The sequence below is a fragment of the Corvus brachyrhynchos genome, unplaced genomic scaffold (genome assembly GCF_000691975.1).
Source record: "Corvus brachyrhynchos isolate BGI_N302 unplaced genomic scaffold, ASM69197v1 scaffold89, whole genome shotgun sequence".
Taxonomy (NCBI): Eukaryota; Metazoa; Chordata; class Aves; order Passeriformes; family Corvidae; genus Corvus; species Corvus brachyrhynchos.
This window is the reverse complement of record NW_008246063.1, coordinates 4,181,684-4,191,949: the sequence shown is the minus strand read 5'-3', so window position 1 is coordinate 4,191,949 and position 10,266 is coordinate 4,181,684. Positions and strand designations below refer to the sequence as shown.

Genomic DNA, 10,266 nt, shown 5'->3' with positions numbered 1-10,266 from the left:
CTGAAAATTCTATAAATTCAAAATTATGCTTTCCTTTTGTTTTTCATCCTTCCAGCCAATTTCTTTAGTGCATTATCCTCCACGAACTCACTGCTCCTTACACAAAGCAAAGATTATGATTTCAGTTTGATAAGATTTTCCATGGGCAGTGCACAAAGAAACTCCAAGAACACAAAGGGGAAAAAGCAATGAACACTCAAAAGCTTGTCTGCAGAAGGAGGCATAAAAAGGCATAAAAGTTCCCCACAAAGATCTATGCATCCTGTGCACTCCAAAAGCAGCCTCTGAACTACAGAAGGCAACAGCAAGCAACTCATTTGTTGGAACAGTGAAGGATTAGATCTTACCTTTTCTCCTTTTTCTCCTATGCCATAGGCTTTGCCCTAGAAATGAAAAAAGAGGGGAAAATGTACATTTGAAAACAAGGATATCAAACAACACTACAAATACATATTTCATGTTTTCCTTGTTATTTATCCAAGATCTATCTCTCTTTATATATAGACACACAAGTCACCTCACAGCTACTATAGGGAAAGCAATTTTCCTTGGGCATAATTCCTTGGTAATAATTCAGTGACAAATTAAACTAAAAAACTTATCCCAAATTCTCCTACTGCATCCAGAAAAACATCTTATTTTTTATTCATGGAAGAGTCTGATGCTACATTTCCAAAAGCAACGTTGCCAACAAGGCTTACTGGAATGAATTTTACATAGGGTTAAAGATTTTCTTGCCTAAAAACTCAGTCTGGCATTTGCATTAATTGCAGCTGGGGAAGGCTGTATCTTGGTCATCTGACTGTAAATAGTCGAGAGAGATTTGCATCTTCTTTGTGTTCAGTTGCCTCATATTGTCCCCAGCAGAGGTGCAGCTGTGATATAATCAAGTGCATCCAAGTCACATACTTAATTAGAAGGTCCATACTAAGTCAGTTATCAGCTGTACCCAGGGCTGAACCCTCCATTTCCCCCTCTCCAAGAGAGGACAGTGAATGCCAGGAAGATCAGATTCCTCCTGGGATTCAGGTCCAGCAGAGGGAACAGCTTCAACCAGGGCACACAACGCTGTGAGCAGGTTCTCAACATGAAGGAGAAAACAGCTACTTACATTTTCATCTCCTTTAGCAAAATCATTGGATGTTTCTTACTTACTGACTCTCCTTTTTCTCCTCGGAGTCCAGGAAGCCCTGGGATGCCTCTTTCTCCCTTGAAATAGAAAATGTTTTATTATCACAGAGTTAATTCATTCCTTTCTTAGACAAAGAAGGAAAGTGATGCAACAAGGGTTTGACTGAAATTATGGACACTTTTGCTCCCACCAGTCTCTACAGCCAAGATTTCAGCTCCTGCCCTGAGGACTGGGTGTACCTAATTGCATGTCTTGAATATCCAAGTCTTCAGATTGATTTTCTATTCTATTTTTCATATGAAAATACAGGTAGAAGCCTTCAGAGTGCACTGGCAAGACAGTTTTCTCCTGTGAGGTACTTCAAAAGTCCTTGATTTTTATTAAGAGAGGAGGTACTTGGAAATGTGCTTTGCAGAAGACTTAGAGTGCACATGCCTAAAATACTCAAAAAATAAACCTGAGAATACTGTTAAGATTTGAGAGTTTTTTGTTGTTTTTCTTTTTAATTCAAAACCCTTGTTTTCAGTCACACTAAATTTTCAGTGTCAGGTAACTCTTCCCTCCCACAAGTGTGCAGCACACACAGAGTCACTCTTTCTGCTTGTTCCAATGACAGAGAGGGAAAGGAACATAGAAAAGAGACAGTTGAAAAGGTACAATTTATGATGGTTGGAAAAATTATAACTGGAGAAAGACATCCATAGGGAGGAAAGGAGAAAAACGGTCAATCAAAAACCAAGCGAAATTTTCTTTCACTTTTCTCCTAAAAAGGACAGGGGTAAAAGGGATAAAGAATCAAAGAATATACAAAATTTCATAAATATTTATCAGATACAGAACTAGAAGTGCTACCAAACCCAGCAAGTGCAGAAAAAATACCCGTAAATCATTTTCACACACTGCTCTGTGGTCTCAAAACCAGAGGAAGGACCAGCTGAGGATATATCCACTAGTTTAGGGCTATGTGCAGTGTCACCATCAGTTCAATTCCTCCAGCACTGGGAGCTGCCCACACACCTCTACCTAGCTCCTTCCTGATTCTCACCCAAAATGTACAAACCAGAAACCTGCTGTGCTGAGCATCCCATCCCTCACTAACAAATACAACGTGCTCACCTATTTGTGCCTCCCATCGTTTTTTGCTAGTAGGGAATTTAGGCACTGTGGACTTCAGTACAGACTTAATATCAAGCTGAAAAAGTCTCAGACCTGGAGCAGAACCCTCCAGTACCACAGCATCAATAAGTCTGATGACCCCTGCTCTCCCCAAATCTCCCCACATGGACCACAGCAGGATTTAATTTTGTGTCTCTATCCAATTTATCTTGATCTATGCCCCCTCAAAAAATGTGCTTAGCAGCACCAGACACTGAAAACATTTGCCAGGATCATGCTTTCTTTTCCCCAGGTGAAGAAATGCTTTTGAAAGCACAGGAAATATGAAGTTTCTTTCTTTAACCTTTCTGTTTTTTTGCTGAAAGAAAGAAAACTCACAGAATAAGTAGCATATATGCAAAAGTTATGTCACAGTAATATTAAGAAGGCTGTGGTAAAATTCATAAAAATTTTTATGCAGCCATCTCTTTTAAGTCACTGAAAGTACAAAACCTTTCTAATTTGGAGGAAAAGATATATCTTGCTAGAGCTTGTCTAATATACTGGACTTCACAAAGTTCACAACGGCAGGTAAGAATTGTAATTTCTATGTGGACAAAAACGTCTCACACAGAATTTTCTGTAAACTTGGATCAATAGCAATGCTGGAAGAGAGAAGAAGCCTGTTGATCATCAGCCCAGTGCCCCAACCAGCCATCCTGGCTGCCTGCAAACAACACAGCCTGCAGAGGGACTGTAGAAGGAAAATAAATCAGACTGGGTTGTCATTACCATCTAAAATTTATCAATAGGACCCAGTTTCAGACATGTTAGCCAATTCTGCCACAGCTATTTCCTGCCTAGCTGTTTCCCAATACGATCCTTTACCAAATCTCATTCCAAAACACATCAACTGTGTTTCCATGCATTACCCTCAGTTTGGCAGCATGGGGGATAGAGGCAGAGGTGTTTATCTCCCAGGAATTTTTTCAACTTTTTTAGTAATTGCAAGCTCTCCTGTTTTGCCCTGTCTTTGAAGACTGAGAGAAGATCAGAAACTCATTATCTTCATCTTTCTTACATAAATACCAGGTGGTAATGTTGGGGAGTTGCAAATAGCATTGAATTCCTTGCCAAGGCCGGCATTTTAGCCTGGTTAGCTCTCAGTAACATTGCAGAGAGAGAGAAGAAGAGCAAAATTCTTTCTTGAACATAGAACAAGGACTGTGACAAGCTGGTCCTTGGCAACAGTGATGTAAGAACTGCTGTCAAGAGTAGTGTATGTTATTGAATCACAACGTCTTTGCAAGCTGGGAGAAAAATCTATTACGTGCCTTATTTAGCAGATAGAGAAGCTAAGTCATTTGTCTCAAGTCATCACATTTGTACTAAATTGTTGTCAGATCCCAGATTTAAATGGCATCATCCCCAGGTCCTTGAGACTGTGATGCAGTCCTGCCTTGTCTGTGTACAAGTCTCAAACCACTACAGCCAGAAGAATGTCACACAGGAGTGGGGCAGCCCTTCTGGGGTCTGTTCCAGAAAACCTGCTGATGCTGTGCTTGTAGATACACTCCTCTGTGTTCCACTAGTGTGACCTGCACCCAGCACTGTCCCATGTGACACACTGGGACACCCTCACCAGCACACAGACCTTGGCAAAGCAGGGAAAGACAATGGGATCTTGGTATAGGGCCCTTTTATCATTATCATCATTGCCTTTTCTGCAACCTCCTCACAACAGTCATGGCTTTGCCATTCCTTAAAATAGCCCATCGCTATTTAAGCTGTCACAGATTAAAATAGAAAGCTCCTATTTATAAATATGTGGAAGCATAAGGAACCTTTTTCTGTGCTTTCAGCCAGGCACATTTGAGCAGTAATGAGCCCATGTTCTTTCATCTCAGCCTCCAAAAGGCATATTCTTGTCTCCAAAACTTCTCCTTGCAGACAGCAGACCAAGCTTTGCCAAAAAGACAACACACCTCTGAGGACATTTGACCTTCCAAGACCCAGAGATTTCTCCTTTCCCCTCTCGCAGTCTTTCATAATAACTGAGTGACTTTTGGTGGGATACAACTCGGTTATTTACCAAACAGGTATAAATTCAGTGACTCAATTTGCAGAAGTGATTCAGATGGAAATAGTTTTGAATACAACTTTTTTCCCCAACATCTTTTCACAGATAGTAAAACTGGGAACCACCAACACCACCAACTTTCACCTTTCCAGCAATGTTGAGTCTCTGTTTTCTTCCAGTACAAGTGCTCCTTGTGAGTCTATTGCTTCATGGCTCTATTTGTAAACAGGCACAGAAGGAAAATGTGCCCATGCTGAATGCACACACGTGTATATCAAAGAGGCTTGCGGAACGTGCAGGGTAATACAAAGGTTGCACTGTGAAACTTGAAACAGACATCACGACCACTCTCCTACTCTTTTATCTAGGAAGAAGAGTACTGAGGGAAGTGTCCTATATTTAACACCATGACTCAGACATCTTGCTAAGGATAGCAGATTGCAACTGATTCTTTACCCCTAGTCTCAAGATTTTCTCGAGTGTGACTGGAAGGCTGCTACCTAAACTGTGCACATGTATTACTGCTGAGCAAGGAACAGCATGGAAGCATGACCTTGTTTTCCAGGTGACCTACCATGGAAGCTGTGCATGACCTAGTGAATAACAGTAACTTGCAAAAATGCCAGTTTAGAAGCTGCATGAAAGGATTTTGCAACACATTTACTCTTAAGAATGGAATCAAGCAGCAATGGAGAAGCCTAAATGCAAGCATAAAATGAATATAAAAGATGGCTAGAGCCTCCTGCAGTCCCAGGCTCACCCAAAACTGCCTGAACTTAGTCATATGTTAAATTGACTCTGATTTCTCAAAATCTTCAACTCCTCAACTTGCTCTGATATTGTTTCACTGTTGTTTTTTTAATTAAATAAATGAACTAGCACATATTACTGACCTTTTGACCTTTGGGACCTTCAAAGCCAAGTGGACCCCTCTCCCCCTAAGACAAAAAAGACATGATTAATCAAACTGATCTTCTCATTTTATATTCAAGCAAGGGGCCCAATCATACATCTACTGAGGACAACAAAAATGTTTTCAGGTTTAAGCAGAGAAGAGAATAAAGCTGACATGCCCTCAGGAGCAATGACAATGCAGCTGGTCTCTCAGAGGTCCCAGTCAGAGCCAGAACAAGCAAGAACATTGCTTTTAAAAGCTATGAGATTTTTTTTCAATGTGGCCACATTTACCTTCAGAATCTGTTTTATTTTATTTGCAAAAGGATGTACATAACTGGGCTGGATAAGAACAATCACTTTGTTTTCAATGCTGTTACCAGGTCTACCAGCATGATCAGAATCACTGAATCAGGTAAAGAGAAAACACCTGGGGAAACCTCCATTACCTCTAAAGACATCCCAAATGAAACACACTTGTCTCAACACTCACCTTTTGTCCAGGAGGACAGGAGCAGTTGAAAATCTTCAGATGTCCAACTTGCTCACTGCCAACAGTGGGCCTCACTTCCAGGGGAGGTGCTTCTGTCAGGACCGTGACCTGGCACTGCACCCAAACACCCAAGGTCAGGACAAAGCCTTTGATGCTGAAAAGTTTCCCCTTCCACCCACTTTAGACAAATCCCAGAGGCACTACTGTGTAATGCACAGCCAAATGTGTCCTCATGAGGAATGAAATCCCACAAAAGCCATTCATCCAAGCAATAGGGGAAAATGTGGCAAAATGAACAATGAACCTCTCTAACCAAGACTGAGGGAAGAAGAGTGAAAGGAGGGTGTAAGTTTCTAGTGAGATTTGGGCACAGGAAAATAAGCTGCAACTGGCACTGTTTTTAGCTGTTCCCAAATAAAACCAGTGGGGAACATGTTGAATATTTCATGCTGCATTTCTGTTGTTCCATCATCACTTCAGGGTTTTGTTTCCCGTGACAGTTTGACAAGGAAAGCGGAACTTTAAAACTTCAAATTCCTCATACTCATCCCTCTGCAGTGGTCCTCCTCTGGCGCTGCTACAGGGCCAATTACATAGTTAGGTTTCAATCACCCTTATTAAACAAAATTATAATCCCACACTGCCACATATTCCCTGATTTATGTAATAGATTTCAATGAAGAGTGTTCATGTGAAAATAAATAAATGACAAAAAGGAGCTTACTGGTCCAGAGGGAATGTCGCAGCAGGTCTCCAGCTCGGCGTGCCGGGAATCACAGTAAATCACCATCCGCTGAAGATCAAACTGGGAGACAAAGGGAGGCAACAGTCTCAGAGACAGTGAATTATTAAAGGCTGTGTGTCCTTTTGCTTGGCCACAAGCAGTGCAGGCAAATACAAAGAAAAACCAGACGGTGCTAACTTCAGAGCGGTTCTATGGATCCTGTGGTCAATCTCTATCTCACCCTATCAATAATAGACCAATATCTCAGCATGCTCCAAGAGGTGAGATAATAAGACCCTGAAAAGGCCTATTCAAATTCTGGTGCAGGTTTTCATGCTAATCCCCATGTTCTGGCCAAATTTCTGTCTGAGAAGACACATCCTGGCCACGTCTATCCCTCCTAGAATTTCATCTAGACACAAGGTCTGTTTTTCTCCGGTTGTGCCTTGCATCTTCTGACCATTTATTCCTGCGTGAGAAACGTTATTAATACATTTGATATGCATGTGCCATCCATTTTGCACAGCTAAGAAAGATTATACAAGTCTCAAACACAAAACGATCACACATAAATTATAACAGGGTAACACTGCTGCTGGACAATCAGCCTGTGTGTCTCGACTTTGGTTCATTTGTCAAGTTGTAAATTTGAGTTTGGTTCAGCCAAGTTATAAATTCAGAACACTGTTTTCATCCATTAATATGGCTTTTGCTCTATAAACTTAATATCTGAGGAATGGAGAATATATCACAACTCTCCTGAGTTAACAAGCTTCTTTTTTTTCCCCATCTCTTTCTGTCACATGTGGAAACATTCATAATGCCAAGATCAGATGGAGAAAGACCTTTCTGTGTAATTCAGTACCCAGTTTGATGATATTTGCATACGATTTTGTCTCTGCTTCTAAGTGTAACACATTCTGTGACTAGACAGAAAGATGAAATAAACTTCTCATTTTTAATCTCTCTTATGGAGATACAGTCTCACATAAAAATACAGCAAGTCCTGTACATCATAAGCTGCCAATCTGTGTTTGCTATGTAACACTGGCAGCATTTCAGCAATGCTGTCTCAGGAAAAGGGTCGATCACAACATAACCCCCAAAACCCCACTCATTCACAGACTGCAAACCCAAAGCTGAATGTTACCCCAGCTCTAATCAGCAAGTGCAGTACTTACATCAATGGGGACGCTGTCATACAAGCGTTTGCCAATCACAGTCTTTCCCTGAATGTCAATGTTCTCCCTGTCTTCAATGGGCAGCATCTGCACCAGCTTGCAGTCTATGTACAGCGAGACAGCCTTGGCCTGGATGCTGAGGGCGATTTTGTGCCAGTTGCGGTCAAACAGGTCACTGACCCGTGTGTTTCGGAAGACCACCCTGACAGCGTCCTTGGTGAGTCCAACGGCATTGTACTCCACAGCTTTGTTCTCTCCATCCAGCCGGATCGAGACCTGCAAGGAAACAGAAGGGGGTTTGCTGAGGAAGAAAGCCTTCCCCTTTCTCCTGACTGCTTTCCACCACCACCGACACCCCAAAGCCAGGGATGGCACAGGCTGTGGTGAGAAGCCCAAGCAAAGAGCAGAGGACAAAATTTTGTGGGAGATGTGGACAGGGAGCCTACGCCTGTGCTGGTAAATAAGATGGGGCTGCACAGGTTTTGGTGCAGACCCATGACCAGCTAAAGCCTCCTCCTGTGAGTACAACCCTTGGAATGGTTTCAGCACAGGCCACCTTGCTGCTGTGCTGGGTGGTAACACAGCTCAAGGGCACCTCTCCAAAGGCACAAAGCTGGACCTGGTTTGGATTCCTCTATCCTGTGTACTGCTCCACTACTTCCCAGCAGGCTCTTTACTCCCATCACATGCCCTCAACTGTCCCCTGGGATATGGAAAAATATCTCACTGCTGGTATGAAACCAGCCTGCTGAGCTGTGGCACTGCCCACACTTCATTTCAGGTGCTTTGAATAGAAAACTACAGCTACACCCCGTCCCCTGTCCTGCAAGCTACAGAGCAGGCAAAAATAGGTTTTTGAAGACATGCAACTTTTGAGTTCATTTACAAATTGGATCTTCTTTCACCAAAGTCAGGCAGTTACCAGCAAGCAGCAGGGAATGGAGCAGGCAGAGCCAGGAATGGTGTATCCACAAGCTGCAGGGCTGGAAGGAGTTTGGGCCACCTTGGCACCACGCTGTGAGTGATGTGAGGAGCCCGGGGTAGGCTGACTCCACATCTGACCCAACTTCTCCGTGCAGCTGAGCATTGCTCTGGCTGGGAATGCCAGCTCGGATCAGTGTTGGCTCAGGAGTGCCTGCATCTCTGAACTGTGCAGGACTGCAAGGGAGTGGCCAAACCACAACCAACTTTACATGAAAGGAGGCTGATGGGGCTCCAAGGCACTTCTGGCACCACAATTTAAGGCACTTTTGAAATTATTACTGGAAATATTGAGTGTTTTTTTCTCTTCTCACTTGAGCAGCTCAAGCTTTCAACTTCCTTCTAGAAATACTAAGTGATTCACACATTCTCACTCTGCAGCAACTAGGAATGCATGTGGCACAGTAAACCAATTTCATTTAACAAAGTGCAGCTGATAATAGCTTTCATATAAACCTTTTACCATTGTCTCAAACCCAGTTATCTAACTCTTCACACTGCACTTATCCTTCACTGAGAGCTCCCAAAATCGTTTTAAATACTGATCCCAAAGCAGCAATACTGAATTATTTTAACTATGTGAGCCCATGCTGACAGCCCACGTTAGAGTCCTAGGTAATGCTATCACCACTATATTTGGTGCTGAGCAAAAAAATGTACAGCCCATCCAAACCACTCCCTATGAAGCACCATCAAAAACCTCAACTCTGCCAAGCTGCTAAGAACATGTTGTGTAGGGACAAACAGCCCTTTAGTACACACTTATAGTATGTTTTTCCTGAGAACCTGAAAGTACTTGGAAAAGAAATTATTAAATCAAATTGTGCAGCAGTCAGGACTCAGGGTTATGGAGCTATAATAGGTGTTGTTACACCCACATCCAGAACAGGAACCCATAATTTACAGGATACCTAGAAGTCTGGCAAAACCTGACATAATTCACTGCTCTGTAGTACATCTCTGTGACATCTTTTTCCAAGCAGGCAAAATATTTTCCCTAAGTAGAACTGTCTGAACAAAACAACCAAAAACCCAACACTAGTTTCAAGAGCAAGGATGGTATTTTTTTGTCCCCCTTTCCAACTAACACATTTACCTGCATTCTAATAAGAACCAAGGTGTATACAAACCTTTCTTCAGGGTTTGAACTAAAACATTTTCAGCCAAATGCACTGAAAAAGTAATGGGATTTTTATTAGTTCGTAAGAAAAAGGAGTGGGAGGTTAAGGCAAGAAAATTAGCACATGGCAAAAAAAAAAAAATAAAAAGAAGGCTGTTCCTGCTGTCTGCATGTTGGGGTTTTAAGAGATCTAGGTTTTTTTCTGTTAAAGGAATTTTCCCCCATTCTGTTACTAAGACGATAAATCGCTGGGTGCTTAAGAGAAGACAAAAGGGCCTGGCCACTCTTTTGTTTCACCTGGGTGTGGGTTCAGTTCGCTCTCAGCATCAGGAGAGAGAAGCTGGAGAGAAAGGAGCTGCTGGTTCCTTTTTTTCGGCCATTTTTCTTTCTGCTGGAAACAACGCCGGGACCCCAAAAGCCGCTTCCCGTGCCCTGCTGGAGGCCGGGCTGTGGCTGCCCTGCCCCGCTGCTGCTTCGAACTTTCGCTGCGCTGTAGCTGTGCTCTCCCTGCCTGCGTGGACCTCCGGGGGGTTTCCCCTTTTGGATACATCTCGTCTGCCACCCGG

At 42.7% G+C, this 10,266-nt stretch overlaps 1 protein-coding gene across 7 annotated transcripts in view; it reads right to left on the bottom strand.

Annotated features, from left to right (window-relative positions):
• Positions 1-10,266, bottom strand: part of COL22A1 (collagen type XXII alpha 1 chain) — a 226,914-nt gene that overhangs the window by 126,377 nt on the left and 90,271 nt on the right. For all 7 annotated transcript variants that reach the window (XR_001866005.1, XR_001866001.1, XR_001866002.1 and 4 more), the window contains exons 7-12: positions 7,600-7,875; positions 6,419-6,499; positions 5,695-5,808; positions 5,201-5,245; positions 1,156-1,209; positions 348-383 (exon numbers count right to left, since the gene is read on the bottom strand). Coding sequence is in view for 3 of the 7 variants with exons in the window: in XM_017746704.1 (XP_017602193.1) it covers positions 348-383; positions 1,156-1,209; positions 5,201-5,245; positions 5,695-5,808; positions 6,419-6,499; positions 7,600-7,875 (606 nt within the window). In the remaining 4 variants the exon portion in view is untranslated. The remainder of the gene's footprint in view (positions 1-347; positions 384-1,155; positions 1,210-5,200; positions 5,246-5,694; positions 5,809-6,418; positions 6,500-7,599; positions 7,876-10,266) is intronic.